This window comes from Calliphora vicina, chromosome 3 (assembly GCF_958450345.1).
Source record: "Calliphora vicina chromosome 3, idCalVici1.1, whole genome shotgun sequence".
NCBI classification, from domain to species: domain Eukaryota; kingdom Metazoa; phylum Arthropoda; class Insecta; order Diptera; family Calliphoridae; genus Calliphora; species Calliphora vicina.
Window position 1 is genome coordinate 123,338,802 of NC_088782.1, and position 27,693 is coordinate 123,366,494.

The 27,693-nt window shown below is 29.6% G+C and overlaps 2 protein-coding genes and 1 long non-coding RNA gene across 3 annotated transcripts in view; 1 reads left to right on the top strand and 2 right to left on the bottom strand.

Annotated features, from left to right (window-relative positions):
• Nucleotides 1-5,976: 5,976 nt before the first annotated feature.
• LOC135954283 (uncharacterized) lies at nt 5,977-10,180 on the bottom strand. The gene is made up of 3 exons (XM_065504386.1): nt 9,663-10,180; nt 6,779-7,431; nt 5,977-6,715 (listed from the first exon to the last, which is right to left on the bottom strand). The coding sequence occupies exons 1-3, from the start codon at nt 9,823-9,825 to the stop codon at nt 6,224-6,226; spliced, it is 1,308 nt and encodes a 435-aa protein (XP_065360458.1). The 5' UTR covers nt 9,826-10,180; the 3' UTR covers nt 5,977-6,223.
• Nucleotides 10,181-18,509: 8,329 nt separating this feature from the next.
• Nucleotides 18,510-24,809, bottom strand: LOC135955801 (uncharacterized). The gene is made up of 2 exons (XM_065506167.1): nt 24,455-24,809; nt 18,510-21,070 (listed from the first exon to the last, which is right to left on the bottom strand). Exons 1-2 carry the CDS (start codon nt 24,618-24,620, stop codon nt 18,630-18,632), a joined length of 2,607 nt encoding a protein of 868 aa, XP_065362239.1. The 5' UTR covers nt 24,621-24,809; the 3' UTR covers nt 18,510-18,629.
• Nucleotides 24,249-27,693, top strand: part of LOC135955802 (uncharacterized) — a 75,479-nt gene continuing 72,034 nt past the window's right edge. Inside the window, exon 1 of the long non-coding RNA XR_010576300.1 lies at nt 24,249-24,370. This is a non-coding gene — a long non-coding RNA (uncharacterized LOC135955802). The remainder of the gene's footprint in view (nt 24,371-27,693) is intronic.

Sequence of the window (27,693 nt, forward strand, 5' to 3'; positions counted from 1 at the left end):
AGTATTTCACAATTTTGTGATTGTGTCTTGTAATGAAACAGAAACGCAATAAAATAAAGAAAAATAAAGGAATTGAACAAAAAACTTACAAATAAAACTAAATTATAGCACGTTCTAAACAAATAAATTTAAAATAAACCAAAATTCCTAAGAATAAATTAAAAATCGATCACTTTGGCTCCCCTCCCCCCAATTATATCACTTCTCCTCTTCCTTTATTTTCTTTATTTGTTTTAAAGCAGAATTTTTGTGGCAATAACTGTACTTTTTCTTAGTATTAATAATAAAAATCATTTATTACTGCTGTTTTCTTGTTAATTATCATTTGGTTTTTAGTTGTTAGTTGTTTTTGCTTTTGTAATTATGTAAATAAGTTGTATTTTCCATTTGTACTTCATTTTTTTTCTTAATAATTTAAGAGTTCAACAAAACCCCTTATAAAGCTCTTAAAAATCAACTAATTTTATTCAATCTCTTAACAATAAAAGAGCTTTAATCGTTTAGAACTCTCTTGTGTAATCGTGGCATTAGCCAGTGTTGTATTTAGCACAAAAATATCATTGTCATGTGATGGTTGTCAAAAGGGTTGCCAATAACTGGCATAATATCAGTCAAAGGAAATAAATGTTTGAATTAAAAACTAAGTAAGAAATTCTTTTAAAAAAAACTGTAAAAATAATTAGATTTTTTAATAAGTTAAAACAAAATCATTGTTTTTTCGAATGATTTCAGTTAAAATTGTAAACAAAATAGGAGAGATGTGTCAGTCATTTCCCCTTAACCTGAAATATATATAACAGAGGACGAAATCATTAATTTATACTCAAAGATTAGAGATAATAAATCCAAAATAGAGCTTGAAAACTTGATTTGATGTTAAAACAGATATTTTTTTCATGGAACTATATTAATAATAGATGAAAGCTTTGATATGTACATGAGTCCCTCCCTGGGTGTCTCATTAACTCTTTCAGCAATGGTTTTATGTTTAAAAATATTTTTACTTTAATTAAGGTTAATTTATTATGAAATCAAGTAAGAGAGCTTCACCAAATTATTGTTCAAAATAAAAATTTTAAATATTTTTAGATAAAAAAAAATTAGTTTTTCCAACATTTTTTTTTTATTTTTTGGAAAAAAAATTTTTAGAATTGTTTTTAATTTTTATTTTTTTTTTAAATTTTAAAAAACTTTTTTTTTGTTTTTTAAATTTTTTTTGGTAAAAAAAAATTCGACTTAAAAATTTTTTTTCGATTTTGACTCATTGTAGGTCCAACTTACTATGGTCTTATATACGTCGTTGCAAATGTCTTTGAAATATCTATCCTTAGATATCCATATTGTCTATATTACTGACTTAGAATTCCAGATATTGGTCAAAAATCGAGGTTGACCTGGTTTTTTCCTATATATCAGCCATTTGTGGACTGATTTTCTCGATTTTAAATAGCAACCGAAACGGAAGAATTACGTAGATATTGATTGATGTATGAATCGTGTTTGTAAGTTATTTGAACTCTGTGTAAATTGAAACTAACCATGGCATAAAAAACATATAATGTCACGGCGGGACTCAAAGTCGAAAAAATAAAGATTGGTGGAACCTTAATAACTAGACTAATAAAAATCCATCAGCCAAATAATCAAAATATAAACACACTGGTAACACTGCCAGCAACACAACGGTAAAAGCCTCTAAGAGAGGCTTCTCTTAGATTTGTTAACAAGTTTCCACATTCAACAGCTTTTGTATACATTGTCATAAGTAGATACTTGGCACCACAGTTAACATTAACTGCCAAAGCTGCTAACATTAAGGCAGCCCAAAGCTCTGGAATTCTAACCTTCTAGTTTTATCCATTAGATAATTCATAATACAGCTGCGTTCTAAAAAATAGCACCAGGAAAATATGTTTCGTTAGATATCATTGAATACTTGTCATAAGATACTTACAAGAATGTGAAACAAATAACGTGCTGTTGATTTCTATTTTATTACAAATTTTATTTTTAAACAACTTTAAAAACACTCAGTCAAAAAAGTAGCTCTACAGTTCTTATTGTATTAAAAATAAATACTTAAACTACAAATAAATTAAAGATTTCGAATTCAGTATTTTTAAATTTCATAACAATGAAATTGTACTTGAATTCAAATATAACGATTTTAACGGCTGATTTAAAAGTAGTAGTGCTTTCAAATAGCAGTGCTGTAATAGCAAACTGTAACATATCTGTGGGCATTATTAACATTGAATAAAAGCTTTCAGTTGACCATTGATCGTAAGTTGGCAACGCTGTTTGCTGCTACCGTATATTCGAATTCGAATATTCAGTTAAAGAACATTGTAGAAAGTACACCACAGATGGCGTATGTATTAGAAAGCTCTAGACAGTTAAAGAGCAATCTGGAGTGCAGATGGCAGTGTTATAAATAGTGGCAGAGGTTGCAGTCGTTAGTTAGTTTATCAGAGACGCTTTTCGAATAAACATCAACTGAGTGCTGTGTTTTTCAAGTGAATTCGTGTACATTATAAAGTGTGTCTGTATTTCTGCGAATTTATAAACGTGTATAAAAGAAACATTGAGTGACTATTTAATTATGTTGTTGTACATTTTAAATAAATAAAGAGTTGTTACAATTTTTAAACTACTAAACGGCTTTTATTTGCAATCAAAAGTATCCGGTTTATTTAAAGGAAAAAAACGTAACAGTATCTTTTCATATTGATCGATGTACAACGTTTTTGCATCGATTTACCCAGATTTTGGCACCTCTCCTTCGAAATTAAGTTCCAGATTTGCTGAACAGCCATTCAAAAGGCTTCATTACTGGTTGGTTGAATTTGGGATACTCCCTTCTTTATAGCTGTCCATAAATTCTCGATTGTAGATAAATCGGAGAACTGAGCTGGCCATAACATAACGTTTATTTTATTGTCCTGAAACCATTTTTTTTTCTGGTATGGTTCTGGTATGAATTGTCTTGCTGGAAGACCCAAAAACAAGCGGAAACTTATGGAAGCATTACTTCCTGGAGGATATTGACGTAAACTCTCTTATCCATGATTGTTTTGATCCTATAGATCGGTCCTACTCCATAGTACGAAAAGCACCTCCATACCATAATGCTAAAACCACAATTTTTAATTGTTTTTGTTGTGAATTTTGGATTGAATTCAGGTGTCTTCTGACGTAAGAACGCGATCCTTTTTCTCCAAATAAAAAAACTTTGGATTCATCTGTCCAAAGAACATTTTTTCACATTTCAGCTGGCCATTCCAAATGAATTCTATCAAACTCCAAACGCTTTGCAACATGCTTACGTGAGAGCAGGGGCACTTTTAGATGAAGACAAAATTCAACGGTCGCTTGCAACATTCATGTTTATCAGCATTTCAATCCTTAGAAACTGTTGCTCAGGGCACACTTAGAAAGGTGACTGTGATGAAACAGCTGATTATTTTTTTTATTCAGTTTGAACTGTCAATTCACTTGTGGTTGTTGTGGCGAAAAATACAACAAACCCAAAAGCAAAAACAACAACAGGCAACTTTGACAGTTCACCTACCTTTTAATTCTGTAGATAATTCTGGAATTTGCTAGAAGATGGCGCGGTGTATACAAATAGTAACGGCGAGTTGATGGTAATTGTGTTGATGGAATGCTTATATACAGTTAACGTCCGTGAAAGAGAGGGGACTATTTAAATTGTTAAATTCGAATAAAAAAAGAGCTGTTACAATTTTAAAACTACTTAACTGCTTTTTTCTGCAATTAATAAAATCCGGTTTAATTAAAGGAAATAAACCACCACTTTTAAAAGGTGAAAACTTACCAAATATATCCGCTATAAACCAACCTAGATTGCTATTTAAAATCGGCACACAAATGTCTGAGATATAAGGAAAAAACCAAAACAACCTCGATTTTTTTTTATCTATAGCTGGATTACTAATATATTTAGTCAAACCTAGAATGGGTCAAAATCCGGAAAAAATATTTTTTAACTCGAATTTTTTTTACCACCAAAAAGTTTTTTTCATAACATTTTTTTCACTAATAAATTTAAAAAAAATTTAAAAACTAAAAGAAAAAAAAAATTAAAAAATATAAAATTTTTTTTCACTAAAAAATAATTTTTTTTTTTTATTTTGTTTATCTAAAAATATTTCAAATTTTTATTTTAAATTATAATTTGGTGAAGAGTATATAAAATTCCACACCGACGAATATAGCAGTCTTAAATTTTTTTTATTAAAATGATTAGTAATTATTAAAAATCCAAAATAGTAACGATTTTTTCTGAAAATTTAAGAATTTAAGTGATAAATGCTATTATAATTTAAATAATTTTTCAACTTCTTTGGCAAGTGTGTCTGTATATTGAAGATTTTCAATGACAATTGGTATTATGTTTTAATTAAAAAGTAAATAATTGAAAATTTAGTTTGAAAATGTTTATTTTTCATAGAAATTTTCATTTATGATTAATAAAAACAATATTAATTGATTTAACATTAATTCTTTACTTGATTTCTTGGACAATTTTATCTGAAATTTTTTAAATTTTTAATAAAAAGAATAAAAAAAACAATTTTATTAGAATTTTGCTGAAACGATTTTACGATTTTTTATAAAAGTTTAGATTATTTTTTAATAAAAAAGATTACTAATTGTCTGAATTCTTAATTATTTTCAATTGCTTGGAAGATTTTAACAGAAGTTTAGCAATTTTCAATAAAAATCACGATTTTACGATTTTTTTATAAAAGTTTAGATTATTTTTTAATAAAAAAGATTACTAATTGTCTCAATTCTTAATTATTTTCAATTGCTTGGAAGATTTTAACAGAAGTTTAGCAATTTTTAATAAAAATCATTTTTTCATTTAGCAAAAACCTTTAAAATCTTGTTAAAAACTAGGTTTGGGGTAACATTGCTGAACAAAGCAATTAAACTTAGTTACTTCTTAATTAAATTTAAAAGATTTGCATGGATTTCAATTAAACTGATTGCATTCAATAGTATTACAACAAAATAATGTAGAAATGTTTAATAAATTCACTGTAAACATTCCACTCTATCCATTATTGTGGCAACACCGTAAACATTCCACTCTATCCATTATTCTGGCAACACTAACAAAAACCTACAATACAACGGTAAAATGCTCTCGCAAAGAGAGGCTTTTGTTTTGCTACATTAACAGTAATGCCAACTGCTGAAATTTTGTTGTCACAAAGCAGCGATTTTAAACAATGTAGCTAAAATATTGCAAATTTTGTTAACTTTTTTGTTAAAAATGAAAAACTAAATACTTTTCTTATATATTGGATAATTATGATATATATAACAGCAAAACTTATGTTTTAATCACATAAATATGATTAATTTCTTCATATAAAAGGTAACACAATTTTACAGTAAAACGTTGTGTCAGTTTCCAACGGTTCTAGAGTCCAATCGAAGAAAAAACGATGCATATGGATGGTCTCATGGCTTTAATTGCTGCATCTCGCATAACATTTACGATTGTAACTTGAACTCGCCAGAGAGAAATTCTATGAATCGAAATCACAAGACATGGCGAGTTCAAATCACAATAGTACACTGAAGTGAACTAGTGTATTTAGACTAAACTTTAAAGAAGCAATTAATGGCTCGACTATGGATGGCGAGCGAACTTTAGTTGCGTCGTCAGAGGGCAACCACAAATTTCTGCTTGGCAATTTGGCAACAGAAATTCATAGCTGCCAGTTGCTATCTATAATATCATAACTGTAAGTAAATTTTCTCTACTTTTCAAAAACGAATAGTTGATGAATTGATGTTCTGCAAATCACGATTTTGTACATTGAAACAGGATCGATTTACAGAACACCAAAATATTTAAATTCGTTTTAAAAACGTTACTCGGATTCGATCCCTTTAAGCCCCACAATTTCATATTTTTCTTTTCAAAAAACACATTTTTTATATATTCCTTACTTAGTTAGTATTAAATTTATTTCATTGATTGTACTATTTAGTTTTGTTAAAAATTACAAATTAATTTAAAACTAATGACTTTAATTCTGCATTTTACTTTTCTTATTTTTTTTTTTTTTCAAAATTCATTATAACCAAACTAAACTTAATTTACATATTTACACAAATTCATACTATTACAGGCGGGACAATAAAACATTATTCAAATACAAAAAAACATATTTCAAAATTGTCAATTGCCCTCCGGCTCCTCTTTGACATTCTGGGAGGGTATCACCACATTGGCATTGCTTAGGCGGCCGCGTGTTATGCTGGCTGAGGATCTTGTGGTGGCGCCTATTTTCGCTGTGGGCATGGTTGCCGAGTGTGGTGAGGCAGGTGAGGAGAGTACGGTAGAGGAAATACTGGCCGATCTAGCTGGAGTTGAGGTAGTATTGAGGCTGTTAGTGGGTTCTTGCAAGAGATTATTTAGTCGTCGCAACATATTCAAATCCGAGGGATTTACTGCTTGTACAGAACTGCATGAAGAGGAGGCATTATTAGTGTGAGGTATTTGATTGGAGGTGGTTGAGGAGGCTTGTGAGGAATTATCAAATATTTCGCCTAAAACCTCATAAATACGTCTTTTGAAAATGATTTTTTGCCGGAAATCCATGGCCTTCATTTCGGGTAATAAGCCTTGCAGGAAAATGCCATCATAATCGTGCTGGGGTAATATATCAGGCTGTAAGGAAAGGAAAATTCATATTAAAAACCTATTTAACAAAAATCAGCCTGTAAAATTTACCTTAGCATCTATGAAATTATCCGAGGCATAACAATTATCCTTGACCCTTAATCTCTTTTTGGGCGGCGCACAGGCATAATTGATGGAATCTCTTCGAATATTTTGCACTGGTATTTCCACATTATCCTCTTCGATTTGCACTACCGGTGGATGGAATTCAGGTTCTTCTGGTTCCGCTTCTTCCTGGCCCAGCATTTGTGGTGATGGCTGCTGTTGCATTGTGGGTGTTGATTGCTGCACAACAGCTGTCTCTAATTGCTGTAAATCTTGTTCCATTTCTTGGGTATTCTTAGAGGTTGCCTCACTGGCCACACTGCTACTGCGCTCCTCTTGATTGTACTGAGATTTATCCTCCATTTCCTCATGCATTACAGCGGCATAACTATCAATGGACTCATCACACAGCGAGACTTTGGGTATGTCACCCTTTTCGCTGTGCGGCGAAGTGTAGAATGAATTTGTGCCATTGTAGGAATTGGAGGCTGATCGGCGGGACACTGGTATGCCGGGTGTTATATGTGCAGCCAGAAACTGTAGCTCTTCATGGAGATAATAGGGTTTGGTACGATTGGCGCTGGCTGGTATTTTATTGACGTTTATGGAGCGTGCATAGGAGGTGCGTATGTTGCGCCAGCGTTCTTTGCAGGATGATACTAAAGGGAGGAGGGAGGAAGAAAGTTAGTTGAAATATTCTTAAGAATGCTTTAAATGTGTTTAATTTGTTAAGGGAAAGCCTTAACAAATCTGTCTTTCTACTGCAATATTTTGTTTAACCTACATATGGGCCATAGATAACAACTATAGGGTCTTCCAAACATTGATAGTATTGTTGAAGCCAGGCTTAACGCGATAGGCGTTATTTTGCGCCCCAAGAACATTCTTCTCGAGAAACTTCGGTTTCTCAATTCCGGCCAGTACGGAATTAGAAGATGCATCCCAAGAAAAGTCACAGTTTGGTGTGGATTTTGGGATCATCGGTCAATATTTCTTTGAGGAAAAGGACAATAAAGTCAATGTCGATCGCTATAGGCGAATGATCACGAACTTATTTTGACCAGAATTGTATGATAACGAACACCAATGACATGCCGTTTTAACAGGACGGCGCTACATGCAACATTAAACTTTCTGCACGAGCGAGTTGAGGACATGATCATCTCACGTGGAGCTGATGTGAACTGGCAATCGAAATTTTTCCTGTGAGATTTTCTTAAGTCACAAATCTATGCAAATAAATCTATATCAAATTCAGCCTGATTTATACGCCAGAGTCATGGAAAATTGGACATATGAGCAGTATACTCTGGCAAATCGTCATGAATAGATTGACGCTTGAACAACGCTACCAAATTATCCTAATTTATTTTGAAAATCATTCATCGATTTGGTCAACTTATGGACGTGTGTTTTATTGCAAAATTGTGTTCAGCGCTGAGGCTTATTTTTGACTTAACGGGTGTGTTAATAAACAAAATTGCCGCATATGGAAGGAGGACAATCTTAAACAGTCACTACTACAAGGAAATATGCGTGGCTGGCCAAAAAGATAACTCCGCTAATGGCAACCTTTTTTAGTGATTTGAAGAGTGTCACTAGAACCGACTTAAGCCCGATTTTATCCCAGACATGTTTCAAGTTATTTGAAATTGCACCTCTAAGTTCTTCCATTAGGGTTTCAAATTGCTTCTCAATGTTGATTTTCATTTTTTATACCCTTCACCTTCGTAAAAAGGGTATATATAAGTTTGTCATTTCGTTTGTATTTTCCACAATATAGTTTTCCGACCCTATAAAGTATATATTTCTGGATCCTTATAGATAGCGGAGTCGATTAAGCCATGTCCGTCTGTCTGTCTGTTGAAATCAATTTTCTGAAGACTCCAGATATCTTCGGGATCCAAATCTTCAATAATTCTGTCGGCTAAAAAAAAATTTCCAAAAAGTTTAAAAAACTGAAAAAAAATAATTTTGTTTACCTAAAAATATTTAATATTTGTATTTTGAAGTATAATTTGGTGAAGTATAATTGGTCGACTTTAATGCGCCTTAGAAAATTGCTGTAAATATAACCAAGAATTATCGATAACGACTACGCAAATACCATTTGGTCACCGTTGACGTGACTTTGTTTTGACAAATTGATTTGGAGAAATGGACCTGACCTCCAAGATCATGCGATTCGACACATCTCGATTATTTCCAGCTTACACACGTAAAGTCACTGATTTATGCTGAGAAAGCAGCAACAATTAATGTATTGGAGGCCAACAGAATGCGCTATGACATATGTCCGAAATCATTTTCAAATGTTATTGAAATGTATTGATTTTTGAATAAAAATTATTTTCTTGATTCAAATTTAGTTTTTTCAGCTATTTTTTACAATTTCAAGTTCTATTGGGCTTAAAAAATCACCGAAATCTTTAAAAATCTGCTTTATTCTATTATATGTGCTGTAAATGCTAAAACAAGCGCTTTTTCCTTCAATAATGCATATGGCAACATTGTTTATTATATTGTTTTTGCCAAAATAAATAAAAAACAAATCTCCGTTATGGAGGGTAGTTGTTGTTGTTGCTGCTGTTGTTTGAGTTAAAATTACACTCACACTGTTAGTGAGCAAAAAAAACAAAACATTGTGTACACACACACGTTACATGAAGAAAAACAAGCAGAAGAAGAAAAAGAAAAACTCCTCTGCCGCACCATTTTTAAAACCAAATGTTGCCCCCTTGTAGTATTGTATAGAAAAACAAAAAAAACCAAGCTAAAGTAGCAACAAAACAATAAATATAATAGAGAAGAGTAGGGGATATTTTTATGTATAAAATATTAATAAAAGGTAACTAAGTTAAAGTTTTCATATTTTGATTTGTTTACTTACTTGAATCATTCATTTCTTTGGAGATTTTTATCCAGGCCTGGTCAACAACATCTTTTTTCAAATAGTGGGGATGCGAACGATCATACATGCAGGGATATTGCTCCACCAAACGGCAGATTTTCGCATTGATATTATAATGATCGGGTTTTGTGGTATCGGACATGTTAAGTTTTTAGTTAGCAGCAGCAGCAACAAATTGCTAATGTTTATCTAATATTTTTTTTTATTTTTGATTGCACAATGAACAACAACAACAAAAAAATCAATATTTTTGTAAACAAAAAAAAACACTATTTAATGTATTTTGTCAACAACACTGTTTTGTTATATAGCTTATTTATTGTTGTAGTTGTAATTTTAGTTTGTTTTCTTTTTTTTTTTGGTTAATTTTTTTGCCGCGTTTAAAAAATATTGCAAACACTCTCGTTGAACAGCAAACAACAGACTGAAGAGCTCACACTCTGCGCTCTCTAGACTCTAGCTACAACAAACAAACAACATCATCATCATCGTTGTCGTCGTCAATACACAGCAATCGTCAAGGCAGGCAGGCAAAAACAGACCAGGGCATGCCAGACCAGGCAACCAAAAAAAACACTACAATGCTGCTGCTGTTGTTGTTATTAGTTGTGATGATGATGATGTTATTGTAGTTTTTGCTTTTCACGAATACTATAGAAATACAATAACAAAATAAACACAAAATTCGATACAATGTCGTCGTAGTCGTCATCAGCAATAACAACAACAAGCAGCAGCAGTTGAAATCATGTAAAATGTGGTTGATTTTGGTCGTTCATTGTTGTTGTCATCGCCGTTGCTGGGTTTTGTTATTGTATTTTTTTGTTTTAATTTCTGTTGTTGCTGTATTTTTCTCTTTATTGTTGTGACGATAGCAACCTTATGCTTAACAGTGGGACAGTTTGTGAAATATGTACATAAGTGCTGGTAAACTTTACAATGTAAAGATAAACATTTTTTTTAATTGAAACTAAAGATCTAAAATTATTTTGTATGCTAAACTATGGGGCGATAAGCAAATAATTTACTAATAAAGTTAAAGTTTTAAACTCAAACATGAGAGATCGGGCCAAAACTTAGAATCTATATGTATTACTATATAAAAGAGTAACGTTAATGACTGACTAATTCATCATCCCACAGCTCAAACGACTGAATTTAGAATCATTAAATTTTAACTGTGGGTTCCTCCCTCCCCAAAACAATCTACTAAGAAGGGATTTTTTAGAAATTCGAACGTTTAGGGGGTAAAAACGGGTAAATTCGGTAACCTTATATCTTTAAAACTAATAAAGCTACAAAAAATCGTAAAATTGCATGTTACTCCATTTAAAAAATAAACTGACAAGTGTTTCGTACTTTTTCGAAATTCTAACCTTTTAGGGGAGAAAACGGCTAAAAACTGTATTTTGGTACTTTTTTGGCACCCTATATATCTTTTAAACCAATAAACATAGAAACAAATTTAAAATGGTATTCTTTACTTATCAAAAAATAAAAAATATAAGTTTGGTACTTTTTGGAAATTCGAAGCCTTAAGGGATAAAAATTGTGTTTAATTTTGGTACTTTTTCATAAATAATTTTCTATAATTTGACATAGACATACGAATATTTTATTATGTAATTTATTATAAAATTTTTCCACCGTAATGGGGATAAAAAAGGTACCAAAAAGGGACAAAAATCGGGAAAATACATTTTATTTGAAATTATTAAGCCAATTTTGATAAGTTTCCTGGATTCATACAAAAAACTAGTAAGAAAGTATGGTCGGTCAAGCCCGACCATATAATACCCTACACTAAGTAAAAGAGCAAAAACATTTTTCTTTTAAAATTTCAATAATTTATATTTTTGAGTGATTTTCGGAAGTGGGCCTTATATGGGGGCTATGTGTAATTATGGACCGATCACCATGAAATTAGGTGGTGTAATTTATGTCCACATGAAAGTTTACTATGTTGAATTTTGTGAGTATACCAACATTTTTAAGCGATTTATGCACGTTAATGTGATTTTCGGAAACGGTTCTGTATGGGAGCTATGCCTAATTATGGACCGATCATAACAAAATTTGGTGACATGAATTTTGTGTATATAAAACTTATATGGAGCGGAATTTGTGGAGATACATATATAAATTAAACATTTATGACCGATAAAGTCCAATTTCGGTAGGACATTTGTATGGGGGCTAGGTGAAATAATGGACCGATTTCAGCCAGTTTCAATAGGCTTGGTCCTTGAGCCGAAAAAATAATATGTACCAAATTTCATCGAAATATTTTCAAAATTGCGACCTGTACTCTGCGCACAAGGTTTATATGGACAGCCAGCCAGCCGACCAGACGGACGGACGGACATCGTTTAATCGACTCAGAAAGTGATTCAAAGTCGATCGGTATACTTTAAGTTGAGTGTTAGACGCATTATACCCTCCCCACTATGGTGGTGTAGGGTATAATTAACTAACAGGTTGTTATTTGGAACTGGAGTGCCAAGGTTTATATTGGGCCAAATCCGGGTAAACAGTTTGGTAATTTTTTTTAAAACAGATTTTTTCTTGGGCACATTAATACAGATTATAATCGTTTGAGCATAAACAATTTTGACAAAATTAAATATTTTTAAACTTCAAGGAGGAATAGGGAAATTTGTACTTTTCTCCCAAAGGTACTTTTTTTAATATTTTAAATTCACCCTTATCGTGGTTGGCGTAAATGTCTTACGCCTACGACTGTCTCGTACTAGATTAAAGATAAAATGCAAACTGTTTCTTTAATCTAGTACGAAACTGTCGTAGGCGTATGACGTTTACGCCAACCACGATAAGGGTGATTATTTCACTTATCGACATTAAAGTTTGCTGATATGTATCTGATTGAAGTTAGTGTTAGAAATAGGGTATAATATTTAGGTACCAAAATCTGAGAACTGAACTATAGGTACTTTTTTATTCTTTAAATAGTACTTTTTGAATTTTCTAAAACAATGGACCAAGGTGCATTTAATAAGGTGCCATCGGCAGCACAGCTGATTATAGAAATAGCACGCACAAATGTCAAACTACATATATAAAAAATATTCGCCCGTACGTCCGTATGTCAAACTCTATATATAAAAAATAAGTGAATTCGCCTGTATTTATTTCAATTCGCCACTGCTGTCACCTTGTTAAATACGCCTTGCAATGGACTTAGAAACATGAAATTAAGCATATATGGTCCTAAGTGAGTGAGAATTCTAGGGGATACTTTTTGGTACTTTTTCTTTATTGGAATGGTATTTTTTGTAATTTCTTCACAATGAAGCTAAAGACATGAAATTAAGCTTATGTATATAAATTCGAGCCGGCCAAATGCTCAGATATGCTCAGATGATGCTGGGATTTTCATTATTATTAACATTTGCAACATATTTTCCATTCAATCCCACTGTTTGCTTTTATAATGATGTGCACACAAACACTCTCACACACACACAAAATAAATAGTTATAACAACAATAACAAGAAAAAAAAAACAAAAAAAAACACTCACCATCATCAACAGCAGGCAGCCAACATTTTATAGACTGCTGCTCAAGTAGTTGAAACAGAAAAAAAAAAAAAAACCAAACAACAGCCAGGCAAGCAGGCAGGCAGTCAGCCAGACAACAGCAACAAACTTCAACGAAACCAACAACGACAACGATAATATTTCAAGCAACTAACAACAGCAGCTGTACATACGAGAAACCAACAAAAAAAAACAACAACAATAATGATTTAAATCACCACCATCATTATCACGAACTACACAAACACACACATGTAGATATGTATTCATTACAAAAACAAACCTCATTATGAGCAACATCATTATTGAGAATTATAAACTCTCAGCAAAAAAAAAAAATACAACAACAACACATTTGAGTGCAGACAACAATGTCTGTGGTTGATGTAACAGCAACAAAAATTTGCTAACGGAAATACTAGCATGAAACAACAAAAACATACAAACGAACATACATAAAAGAGATTAAATTATTTTTGCCCAAAATTTCAGGAAAAACCAACCTTATTAAAGTAACAAACAGCCAGCAACTATTGTTACCAACAACAACAAAAAACTACCTACCACCACCTTTACTCTCTTCTTTTCTTCTTTGAATGAACCACCATTATTTACAATTTGTAGTAGAAAATGTAGTTGTTTTTGTTGTTACTCTAGCAACTAAATTTTTGTCGCAACTACCTGCTGCTGCTGACGATGATGGCCTGTGTTGTTGCTTAAATTGTGTTTGTGTGTATTTTTGATTTTTTTGTAGCAGCTGTTATTGCTCAATTGTTTTTTTTTTATGTTTTTCTTGTTGTAGTTGTAATTTTTATGCAGGGTTTGTTTTTATTGCAAACAACATGTAAAATAGAAACCAGAAAACAAAAATAGTAGATGTTGCTTGCTTTGCGGACAACAACAACAAATATGATCAATTTGTTATTGTTTGAGTTTTCGTTTGTTTAATGGGAGAGACAGAGAGAGAGAATATAAGAAATAACCGTAATTAGTGATGCCAATGTTTTGTTGTTAAAGAAAATGTGTTAACAAGTAAGGAATAACTTAATATGATAAGAAAAAGTGTTAATTTATAGATTTTATCAATAATTATTTATATTTTGTTTATATTTTACAACTAGGTTTGCTAATAACATAACAATTTTAGTTTTTATTAATAAAGAAATTAAGAAATGTATTTATTTTCAGAAATTTATCATTGAATAAAAAAAAAGTTATAAATTTTACCAAAACTTTTACAGCCCAATTATGAATGAAAACTCCACTTGAGTTTTTTCCTTCTCCCATTTTAAACATTGAATTTTAATAGGAAAAAAATCCCGCGGATTTTTTTATTCATAATTGGGCTGATAATTAGAGTATCCAAAACCAAAAACCGGTCAACTGGTTTTTTCATCTTTGTAAACTCCACCGGTTTCGGTTTTTAACCGGTTTTTTAAAAAACACACTTTTTCGGTTAAACCGGAAACCGGTTTTTGGACACTCTACTGATAATGTTGAAAAAAGAAATACGATTTGAGAAATTTTAAAATTACAGGAAGAAATTAGAAAAAACTCATAAAAATTGCAGGTTAAATAGAAATTAAATTCATTGCATTGGAAATATAATTTTTTTTATAGGGTTTTTTAAATTCCCTATTAAATTTCTTCTAAAACAAAAAATTAATTCAATAAAATCTTCGAGATATGGAGAGATAGAGATATGGCCATTGCCAAAACACTTTTCATAGAATTTTCATAGAATTACATTTAGAATTTGGAAATTTTAAAAATCTAAGCGATGATAAATTTAGTAAAAGATCTGGGTTCAACAAAAGCTCTATTCTGGAAAGTTTGCTTTTTGGTAATAGTACCTATCTAACCTCTTCATTGTAGGTTTATTTTTTATTCGAACAAATTTGTATAAATTTCCACAACATTTTTAAAAATTTTATGAATTTTGACAAAAATTACATAAAATTAAAAGGAAATTTTAAATAATTTGAGCAGATTTCTATATATTTAAGGCAATTAAATATGAATTGGCTCAAAATTTACTTAAATTGCAATAAATCTAAAAGATAAACTTGAAAAATATGGAAAGAAAATTTAGCAAATTTCAATAGATTTGCGCAAATGCCTGTAAAATTTTATAAAATTTAAAAAATTTGCATTTAATCATTTCTTCAATTAATAGCCACAAAATTAAATTTTTTTTATAAATAAAACCTGACATAAACAATATATAATTAGAAGAAAATTCTACAAATTGCAATATATTTGAGAAGATTTTTATACATTTCAGTCCATTCTTATTTATTTACACAAATTGCAATAAATCTGAAAAAAAAAACCTTGAAGAAATTGAAAAAAAAATTTGCAAATTTCAATAGATTTGCGCAAATGTCAACAAATTTGCATCTAACCATTTCATCGTAGGTCCATTAATCGCCACAAAATTCGATTTTTGTTTACAAATTTGCACAAAATTTTAACAAATTCTTTAAAATCTGACAAAAACTAAAAAGAAAATTCCACAAATTTTGAAAAAGTTGCGCAGATTTCTTTATATTTGAGCCAATTCTTTTACACAAATTGCATTAAATCGAAAAAAAAACTTAAATAAATTGATAGAAAATTTCAAACAAATGTCTATAAAATTCTATAAGTTTTAACAAATTTCAGTATAAATCTGCTTAATTTTAAAAAAAGTAAAAAAAAAATTTCTATAAATTGGAGAAAATTGCTAAAAATTTAAGCAAATTTTTATGAATTTGAGCATATTTTTATAAATTTAAACAAATTTCTATAAATTTACAAAAAGTTTTAAAGAGAATTCTAAAAATTTGAAAAAAAAAATTTAAATTTGAATTTTTTTTTTTATAAATTTGAATAAATTTCTCAAATATTTTTATAAATTTTTCTATAAAATAAATTTGAAAAAATCCCACCACAAATTTGTAAAAATTTAAGTTTTAAAAAAAATAAATTTAAACAAAATTTTATAAATTCTGGAAAAAATTAAAATTTTGATTATAAATTAATAAATTTTAAAGACAATTCTACAAATTTCTGTTTTAAAAAAAAATTAAATTTGAATAAATTTTCAAAAATATATTAAAAATCCAAAAAATGTTAATAAGTTTAAAGGAAAACCTACAAATTTAAAAAAACAAATTCTGTTTTAGAAAAATTTAAATTTTAACAAATTTCTATAAAATCTATTCCACATTAATCAGGCCTGTCACACATTTTGTTCGGAATGCTTCCATTCCGTAGTTTTTATTACGATCGATTTCGTTTTAGGTTCTTCAGATTCCATGTGACTTATTAATTCAAAAAATATTTAATAATTCTGTATATCTGATTTTATTTTGACAGGGTTTTAAATATTAAAACAAAAGTGAAGTTTCTGGTACAGAAATTGATTAATTTTTTTTAGAAAAATAAATAAATACAAAGAAATATTAATTCCACTTTGAAAACTGAAAGTGGTTTCATTCCGAAAGAAATTTTCGTTATACTTTTTCTGAAGAAGCTAAATACGGAATTAATTCCACTTTCGATCGGAATGGAATTCTGTGACAGGCCTGAATGTCCAACAAATTTCTATAAATTTTAATAAATTTTGATATTTTTTTGTTGTTTTTTTTTTATAAAAAAAGGATTTTTGATAAAATTTTATAAAAACTTTCATAAATATTAAAGACAATTTAAACAAATTTCTGTTTGAATTTTTTTTTTTATAATTTAAAGAAAAAATTCTGTTCAAAAAAATTTAAATTTGAACAAATTTCTATGAATTTGATTAAATTTCTATAAATATGAAGCAAATACTACATTTTTATAAAATTGAATAAACTTCTATAAATTTGAAAATAAAAAATTCTTTAAATTTGAAAGAATTTCCATAATTCATAAAAATTAGAAAAACTGAATCCAAATTTTAATAAATGTCTTAGAACTTAAAGTACATTATTTTACAATCCTACAAAAAATATGTACATCCTTATAAATCTTTTGAAAGGCCCTTCGTAATATCTTTATTTCCCCTTCTCACTTTTAATGTTTCAATATTCCAGCACTACAAAAATTACAAACTTTTCTCTAGTCTAATATGTTCTTGGAGAGGGTGGAAATTACTTAGTTTAACATGTCTTATATTGTAATTGTTGATCTAAATCTGCAATTCATTGCTATAACCTTTGAGAAACGCCAAAATGTTGTATATAACTTGTCATAGCAAAATTTTTTACATTAAAAACATTTTATTTCCTTGCTAGTAATTCCAATATGAGTGAAGCACTAATTTGAACAATAAATGCATTAACTAAAATAAAAAAAAAATGTTAAATCGCTTATAAAATCAGAGATTATTACGTAATTAATTTTATTTTGTATAAAAATTTATTAAAAAAACTGCGCTTTGCTTACAAAATCCTTTAAAAATCTTTTATTTATTAAGAAAATCCTTAAAAAATCTTTTATTTATTCATAAAATCAATTTCTGTTGTAATATATTTAAACTGGCGTTTTTTTTCTTTGCTTAGAGTTAAGCACACTGTTTTGCTCTCATGTTTGCGGTTTATCTCTCTCTCTCTCTTTCTCGTTGTTTATTTTACTCTTTAATGATAAGCAATTGTTTGTAAACAATAATTGGGTTTGTTTTGAACGAAAAAAAACTGTTTAATTAGTAGGAAATTTGAATTCAAATGTGTTAACCGCTTTATAGCAGAGTTGTGTTGAGTTTGTGGCTATAGTTTGAAAACCCCTGAGTTTTTAAAATACAAATATTTAAAGAAGATGGGCAGTGTTTAAAAGGTAAGTGATCTCTAAAAAAAAAACTAAATTCAATAACATTCATTATCAGAAATATTTTTTTTTTTTATAAAAAATTATTTAAAAATAAAAAAATTTTATAAAAATTCATAAAATATTTTTTATAAAAAAAAAATTATGAATTAAAAAATATATTTTTTTTTTCACCAAATATTAAAAGAAATCAATTTTTTTTCTTTGTTCATAAAATTTTTTTTTCTAAAAACTAATCGTTTGTAGCTTATAATTAGAATATTAGTTATTTTTCGAAATGAAAACTTACCATTAGATTAAAAAACATCAACATTTTAAATAAAACAATAAGGATAATCATTTAATTAAGCAAAATTTCCTTATTAAACAATTTCTAACAACTGTTAAGCAGTTTTATCAGGAGAGTTATTGTGTAATTCGTTTCGAAAGAGAACATTTTCGAACTTGCTTATTTAAATGACTTTCTTTAACCATCATTAATTTTTGTAATAACTAAAACAGGTTAATTTTAATTCAAGCATTCATTTGTTTGAAACTACATACTATTTTATATATAAATGATTTATATAGAAATAAAAAAAAGAAATATTGACAATTTAATCATCTGCTGGCTCCGATTTAATTTGGGGCAGCTTAACAAGCAAGGGATCCAAAACATCTACGCCAACTGTGCCGGCCGTCTCTAAAATGGGTATTTCTTCGGGCTGCATGGGCTTATCTTTAGGCGCTTCCTTAGCTGAGGTTTTGCTATTAGGCTGTTTACGCTCATCAAAGGTTTTCATGGCTGGTTTAATATCTTCTTCGTTGGTTGTATTGACGCTGGTTGTTATATTCTGTTGAGAATGGTTTGGAGTAGTTGTGGTGGCGCCTTTGTTTTTGAGACTTATGGGTTGGGAGATTTGTATTTGTTGAACAGTGGAGCAGGTTGATGCTTGGAGCTGAGTGTTGCCCGCAGTCGAATTCTTGGTGGCCACTGATGACTGGGGAGGGGCTAAAGTAGAGTTGCGGTTTTCGGCGGGCAAGGGACCGGAAATGGAATAACGCCGTTGTACTACATGGGGTGCATTAATGTGAGCACGTACGTTCATGGGTCGTTTTGTAGAGAAATTCGTAGAAGGCGGCAACATGGTATTTTTGGCGGCCGCCGAGAGTTTGTTGAAATTGGTAGGGTTGGTATTAGCTGGCTGGGTTTGTACAATAGTCGATTTATTGCTGTTAGACGTTGCAGGGGCTATGTTTTTCGTCGTTGGCAGCATTTTGAAAAAGCCTGTGCTGGAACTTAGTATGCGATTGCTTGGATTAACATTTTTAAACATGGATTGATTTGCTAAAGCCTTGTTGGCCACATTTGTATTCACGTTGTGAGGGCTATTGTTGCCACCGGCCGGAGATTCTTTAGCATTAATTGTTGCCATACTATTGAAAGGTCGTATTGTTATATTTGATAAATTGTTGGGGATTTTATGGGAGCCGCTGGATATTGTTACATCGCTAGGACCTTTAGCTGGACTAACATAAAACGTACCTATATTGGCATTTTTATTGGCTACCGTGGGTAGTCCATTTTGATTAATTGTCTTGGGATAGATGCGATAAATACGCTTTTTATCGCCATCACGGGCCACAATGGTACTGCCACTAGCGCCCGAAACTCTTACCACTTTCTGCAGTATGCGTTTGGGCAAACCCATAACATTGTCCTCTGAGAGATTTTTAACACTTTCCGTTGCAGGTTTTGCCTTTATTTCATCCAAGGTGCGCGGCAATTCAGCATCGACATCATCATCCACGTCTAAAGTGTCTAGGGAGAATTGTAGGTCATCATCATCTAAAGTGGGACTTAGGGAAAGCGGTGAAGTGGTTGCAACTTTGCTAATGTCATTACCAGCCACCGGCAACTTAACTGGTATTGTTGGTACAGGTGTCGGTGTTGGTTGGCTTGGATTTGCAGATGATATCTTAACCTTTTCTTTGGCATTTATAATTTCTGGTGTATTTTTGGCTGCTTGCACCAGGGACACCAATTCCCTCATTAATCTTAGTTCCCCCGTGGTGGTATTAACCACCCGAGGTGTGGATTTAGCTGGCAACTTCATTACCTCATTTGGTCCCGGAAAGTCCGTGGTATCATCAAATACTTCCAATAGAGAATGATAGATTTTACATTTGAAATTCATTTTTTGTCTAGCATTCATTTGTTTCAGTTGGTTTCGGATGGTTTCCATAAAGATTTCATCGTAATCCGAGGGATTTATTAAAACTTCATATTGGGTGGCCATATTGCTGGTGTCTATATTAGTGCTGGTGGAACGCTCTACCATTTTAGTGGGTTTAGGGCTGGAGCTTTTGGTTTGATTGTAAAACCAGTCGCTGGAATTTACCGCTTCATTTAGTTTCTTACTCCACATATCCTCCATTTCATTGGGGTCTTTATTATCCTTGTTTTTAATTGCAATTGCTGCTGGTTTAACTTTAATTTTATCCAATCTAATTTGCAATTGTTTGTTCTCAGTTTGTTGTTCAGTTAATTTTTTACGATTATCTGTTGCTAATTTACGCACACGTTTGCCCTCCGGTTCATGCGGCTCCCCCTCTTCATCCAATTCATCAATTAACTCGGAATTTAGGCCTCGCTTGCATGAACGCTTATAACTTGAACGTCTGTCGCGATTTTCGGTTTCTTCTACCTCCTCTGCAATTTCATCGATTATGAATACTCCTACTGCCGTTTGTGAGCCCTTATCCGTATTACTCAATTCATTCGATTCATCGGCACTTGTGGTGTTACTATCACTATCCTCTCCATCTTCTAGATTGATGGTTTCCATTAAACTCCCCTGCATACTTTCCTCGTTCGTTGTCGAATTTGTTTCATCATTTAGAGTCGCTTCTGGCTTGCGTTTGGTTTTCGTTTTATTGGCTTCTCCTTCCAATAGAAAGTCCATATATTCATGCAAATAATAACGATTTCCCTTGCGTTTTATGCCTTGGTAGAAGGAGGTTATCAAGTTCTTCCAACGATTTTTACAATACTCAACTATTTGGGGGGGAAGGTTAAATATTAAGATTAGGTTAACGAGTGCATGTGGTTTTGGTTTAAAAGAGATATTTTATAGATAAGGACCAACGATAGAAGCTAAATTTTAACATTATAAGGACCTAAATTTGAACTTTAAAGGGACCTATGATTGAAGAGAAAATTAAACTTTATAAGTGCCTAAATTTGAACTTTAAAAGGACCTACGATTGAAGCTAGAATTGAACATTATAATGACCTAAATTTGAACTTTAAAAGGACCTACGATTGAAGAGAAAATTTAACTTTATAAGGGCCTAAATTTGAACTTTAAAAGGAACTACGATTGAAGCTAGAATTGAACATTATAAGGATGTAAAATAGAACTTTAAAAAGGACCTACGATTGAAGAGAAAATTGAAATTTATAAGGACCTTGATTTAAACTTTAAAAAGAACTACGATTGAAGATAGCATTGAACTTTATAAGGACCTTGATTTAAACTAGAATTGATCGTTGTAAGGACCTAAATTTGAACTTTAAAAGGACCTACCATTAAAGCTAGAATTGCAATTTAAAAGGACCTACGATTAAAGAGAAAATTGAACTTTATAAAGACTCCAATTTGAACTTTAAAAGGACCTAGGATTGAAGCCAAATTTGTACTTTATAAGGACCTAAATTTTACCTTTAAAAGGACCTGCTAAAATTGAACTTATGTATGACGAATGAATAACATTACCCTACAAATCCAGTAGTATTGAACACAGAAGAAATTTCAGGTCGGATTGTCATCAGGGAAGATCGAATTGAATAGACTAATGAATAAATTGTCGGTATTCCTAATGCTGGATGAATGAAGAAAGCTTAACAGAGCGCTTAAGATCAATAATTAAAGGAAATCCAAAAATAGAAGACATTTCAGTAGAAAAAACATTCAAATTAAATTGAAGAAGGACTAAATATTCTTAAAAAAATATATATATTTTTAAATTTTGCTGGGGACCAAGAAAAATTATTGAAAATTTTTTAATTTTTTTTTAGGAATTTAAATTTTTTTAGCTGGGAAACCCGAAAATGTTAGCTAAATAAAATTTTCCAAACAAATAAATCAAAAATATTAATTGAAAATTTAATAAAAAATGTAAATATTAACTGGGGACATAGAAAAAATGTTTGTTTGGCAATTAACTGTTTACGGAGAAACTGAAAAATATTGGCAAGAATAAATTTGTAAGGCAATTTTTCAAAAACATAAATTGGAACTTTTTAAACACTTTTTGGGAATTTAAAAAATTAGCTGGGGACAAACAAAATAACATTGGGAATTCAATAAATGGTAAAAAAATATAGTTAATTTTTAGTTTCAAATAAATATGTTTAAATATATGTATTATTGGGATTTTTTAAATTTTTTGGGAATTCGAAATTTTATCTGAGGTCACATATCACAAGTTTAAATTCTTTTATTTTAAATTTTTGCAATTTTTTATAATAAAACTGGTTAAGAATATTAAAAAAAAATTAAGGAAATTTTTGACAATTTTTTGGGAATTTAAAATTTTATCTGGGGACATATTAAATATTATTGGAAATTCAAAATGTTTGAAGGGGAAACACAAAAATATTACCAAAATACCATTTTGAAATAAATTGCTCAAAAATAATAGTTGGGATTTTTAAAAACTTTTTGGGAATTTAAAAAGTTAGCTGGGCACAAACAAAATAACATTGGGAATTCAATAAATTGTAACAAAATATAGTTATTTTTTTTTAAATAAATAGAATATTTATACATATATAATATTGGGAATTTTTTTAAATTTTTTGGGAATTCGATATTTTAGCCGCGGTCACAAAAATATATACGTATAACAAGTTTAATGTGATTAATAAAAATTAAGGAAATTTTTGAAAATTTGGTTGGGAATTTAAAATTTTAACTGGGGCCATAAAAAATATTTTTGGAAATTCAAAATGTTTGAAGGGGAAACACAAAAATAATACCAAAATACCTTTTTGAAGTAAATTGCTCAAAAATAATAGTTGGGATTTTTAAAAAATTAAGGAAATTATTGAAATTTTTTTTGGGAATTTAAAATTTTGGCTGGGGACATGGAAAATATTTTTGGAAATACGTTTTTGAAGTAAATTGCTCAAAAATAATAGTTGGGATTTTTAAAAAATTAAGGAAATTATTGAAATTTTTTTGGGAATTTAAAATTTTGGCTTTTTGGAAATTCAAAATGTTTGAAGGGGAAACACAAAAATAATACCAAAATACCTTTTTGAAATAAATTGCTTAAAAATAATAGTTGGGATTTTTAAAAACTTTTTGGGAATTTTAAAATTTTAGCTGGGAACATACACAAAATGTTTAGGAATTTAAAATATTGGAAGGGAAAACACGAAAAATTTTTTGAAATTTAATTTTTATTAAATGTAAATAAATCACAAAAATAACAATTTGAAATAAATAAATTAAAATTATTAATTGGAATTTGGTAAAATTTTCAAAAACAAAATAATTGTAATAAATTCGAACGTGTGCTTTGAGTGTGAATGCATAGACTTTTTCCAACTGTCACTAGCATATGTAAACGTAAGGTTAGAATGAGGAATTCCTTTTCAGGAGATAACTTCGCTAAAAACCCTCCACGGAAGAATGTACAAGGAATGAACATTATTTAACAATTGCATAAAATCCTTTATTGCGAAAAATTTTAATTTTTTTGCACAGTTCTAATTGTAATTATTGGGTTAATCTGCCAAGACTTCAAGATTTCAATTCAGAAAAATTATATTTTGCCTTCGAATACAACACTGTATTTTTAAGGCTATCACTAAAGTTGCTTTCAATATTTAAAACTATTAAAAATTTCTTAAAATTATATTTGAAATATGTACATACTTTTAAATAAATTACAAATTTGCCATATTTCCTTTAAAAAACAACTGTAATTCTTTTAGATTTATTAATTTTCCTTTAATTCCCTTTATTCCAGCTATTTCTACCTAAATAAACACATAAAAATACAACTCTGCAAATGTAACTGACAGTTATTAACATCAACATACAACCCTGTGTGTTTATTTATCTACACAGCAACAACAGTTTGAGAGTAACTGAAATAGCTGCCAGCAAAACACTAATTCTCAAACTGTAACCAAACACAATGAATTAAAACGGCAAGAACAAGCAGGTAGGAAGACAAAAAAACAAACAAACACACACACAAATAAAAATTTCTCACTAAACTAAAGTAGGCCAACAACAACATAAGCAAGAACAACACAATAAATATCAACAAATTGGTGGTGGTAAGTACAATTTTCTTTAGTTAATTGTTCTCTTAATCTTAAAATAATATAAATAATATTAAACTACAAACAAGACTGACTTACTTGTTTGATTACATTCTTTGGCCACCAATTGCCAAGCGATTTGACATTCGAGCGTATGATTTTTACGCAAAGCATTTCGATCATGAAGACATTTATGCTTTTCCACCGCTGCACATAATTTAACACTTTTTTCATAAAGGCTATTTGCATTTTCTAACTCGCTCATTTTTCAAACACTTTTGTTTTTGTTTAGTAGTTCTAAACACTTTCTTAAGCCGTATCAACAATACATTTACTTGCACTTAAATTTGTTAATAGTTTTGTATAACAATTAAATTTCTCTAAACAAGAAAAAAAAATACACCACACATTCATTCACTCACTAAAACACCGTGAAAAAAACAACGACACAACTTTTTATCCAACTTCAGCAAACTGACAGCCAGGTCGTTGGGCAGCCACCTAAACAGATGTCATTTGAGTTTTCAGAGCTGCCATATCGCTAGTTAGTTTGATCTAATTTTGGAAAAAGAAGAATAAGCATGGAAAAAAGTGTTACCAAGTGCAGCTAGTTGCTAAATATGGGGAAGCAATTTTGATTAAAAGGGATTGAATTTCAATTTGTTAGCTGTGTTTGGGTTTGTTAGCCGGTTTTTTGTTTTTATTTGGTAACAACTCTCTTTCTCTCTTTCTCTATAGTTATAAGATTGTGTGTGTGTTGTTTTTTCTTTATTATGTTTTTATGTTCTATTCTTTGATTTGGCTGTGTTTCTCTATTTAAACACATTGTTCAAGTTTATTGCCAAAATGTATTTTACTTTCTTTTGTGTTTAATAATGTTTTAGGCCACTCTGTTATTAGAGTGCTGCCATATTCTTGAGTGCTTTCTTTGACATATGTTAAAATATATGGCAACTTTGTTTACTGACATGTTAAAATATATGGCAACCTGGTTGAGAAACGTCATATTGTTAAGTGTGGCCACATTATTTTCAATTTATTAAGATATTGCCACATTTAAAAATGCAACATAATGCCAGCGTTGTAAAATTTTGTATTTTTTTGCATTAATGGTTTTTTAATTGACTTATAAAGACAATGGTCTTTAGAATTGTGTCTTTATAAGACAATTTTCATTAGAATATTGTCCTTGTAATACAATTTTCATTAGAATATTGTATTTATAAGTCAATTTTCTATAGAATATTGTCCTTATTTTTTTTCCACCAAAAAATTTTTTAAACTTAAAATATAAATTTGAAGAAAACAATTTAAGAAGAAAAAAAATTAACAAAAAATTAAAAAAAAAAAATTTTTAAATTTTGTTTACCTAAAAATATTTAATTTAAAGTATAATTTGCTGAATGTTTTTCTTTAGTTTACTGAAATGATTAATTGCTTTTTGAGTACCGGATACAACTCTACTTTATTAATCCAAAAAAATACATTTTTTTAATGTTTAATAAAAAAAATCCTTAAATCGCTTGACTTATATAAATCGCTTAAATATTTCCATCGTTACTGGCAACTTTGTTAATCAAATATTGCCATATTATTAATTTAACTATCAACAGGGTTGTATTAATAACAGAGTTCTTGTTAGCTATAGTAATTTGAGTATTTTTTTTAATTTGTTAAAAATTTTAGGAAATTGTCTTGTAAAGACAAATTTCTATAGGAAATTGTCTTGTAAAGACAAATTTCTATAGGAAATTGTCTTGTAAAGACAAATTTCTATAGGAAATTGTCTTGTAAAGACAAATTTCTATAGGAAATTGTCTTGTAAAGACAAATTTCTATAGGAAATTGTCTTGTAAAAACGCATTTCTATAGGAAATTTTCCTATAAAGACACATTTCTATAGGAAATTGTCTTGTAAAGACTGTTTTCTATTAGAAAATTGTCTTTATAAGACAATCTTTCCTTTTGTACTAAAATGTACAACCCTGAGACTATTTTCTTTTAGAAAATTGTCTTATAACGACATATTTCTATAGGAAATTGTCTTGAAAAGACTGTTTTCTTATATAGAAAATTGTCTTGAAAAGACTGTGTTTTCTTATATAGAAAATTGTCTTGAAAAGAAACACTGTTTTCTTATTAGAAAATTGTCTTGAAAAGACTGTTTTCTTATATAGAAAATTGTCTTGAAAAGACTGTGTTTTCTTATATAGAAAATTGTCTTGAAAAGACTGTGTTTTCTTATATAGAAAATTGTCTTGAAAAGACTGTGTTTTCTTATATAGAAAATTGTCTTGAAAAGACTGTTTTCTTATATAGAAAATTGTCTTGAAAAGACTGTGTTTTCTTATATAGAAAATTGTCTTGAAAAGACTGTGTTTTCTTATATAGAAAATTGTCTTGAAAAGACTGTTTTCTTATATAGAAAATTGTCTTGAAAAGACTGTGTTTTCTTATATAGAAAATTGTCTTGAAAAGACTGTGTTTTCTTATATAGAAAATTGTCTTGAAAAGACTGTGTTTTCTTATATAGAAAATTGTCTTGAAAAGAAACACTGTTTTCTTATATAGAAAATTGTCTTGAAAAGACTGTTTTCTTATATAGAAAATTGTCTTGAAAAGACTGTGTTTTCTTATATAGAAAATTGTCTTGAAAAGACTGTGTTTTCTTATATAGAAAATTGTCTTGAAAAGACTGTGTTTTCTTATATAGAAAATTGTCTTGAAAAGACTGTTTTCTTATATAGAAAATTGTCTTGAAAAGACTGTGTTTTCTTATATAGAAAATTGTCTTGAAAAGACTGTGTTTTCTTATATAGAAAATTGTCTTGAAAAGACTGTGTTTTCTTATATAGAAAATTGTCTTGAAAAGAAACACTGTTTTCTTATATAGAAAATTGTCTTGAAAAGACTGTTTTCTTATATAGAAAATTGTCTTGATAAGACTGTGTTTTCTTATATAGAAAATTGTCTTGAAAAGACTGTGTTTTCTTATATAGAAAATTGTCTTGAAAAGAAACACTGTTTTCTTATATAGAAAATTGTCTTGAAAAGACTGTGTTTTCTTATATAGAAAATTGTATTGAAAAGACTGTGTTTTCTTATATAGAAAATTGTCTTGAAAAGACTGTGTTTTCTTATATAGAAAATTGTCTTGAAAAGACTGTGTTTTCTTATATAGAAAATTGTCTTGAAAAGACTGTGTTTTCTTATATAGAAAATTGTCTTGAAAAGACTGTGTTTTCTTATATAGAAAATTGTCTTGAAAAGACTGTGTTTTCTTATATAGAAAATTGTCTTGAAAAGACTGTGTTTTCTTATATAGAAAATTGTATTGA

What these genes read in the sequence shown, in the direction of transcription:
- LOC135954283 (XM_065504386.1), bottom strand. Translation starts at nt 9,825, where the DNA reads ATGTCCGATACCACAAAACCCGATCATTATAATATCAATGCGAAAATC. An exon ending in CAAAGAAATGAATGATTCAA is followed by an intron (nt 7,432 to 9,662) that starts GTAAGTAAACAA and finishes TCCTCCCTTTAG; the next exon opens with TATCATCCTGCAAAGAACGC. An exon ending in ATAATTTCATAGATGCTAAG is followed by an intron (nt 6,716 to 6,778) that starts GTAAATTTTACA and finishes CTTTCCTTACAG; the next exon opens with CCTGATATATTACCCCAGCA.
- LOC135955801 (XM_065506167.1), bottom strand. Translation starts at nt 24,620, where the DNA reads ATGAGCGAGTTAGAAAATGCAAATAGCCTTTATGAAAAAAGTGTTAAA. An exon ending in CAAAGAATGTAATCAAACAA is followed by an intron (nt 21,071 to 24,454) that starts GTAAGTCAGTCT and finishes CCCCCCAAATAG; the next exon opens with TTGAGTATTGTAAAAATCGT.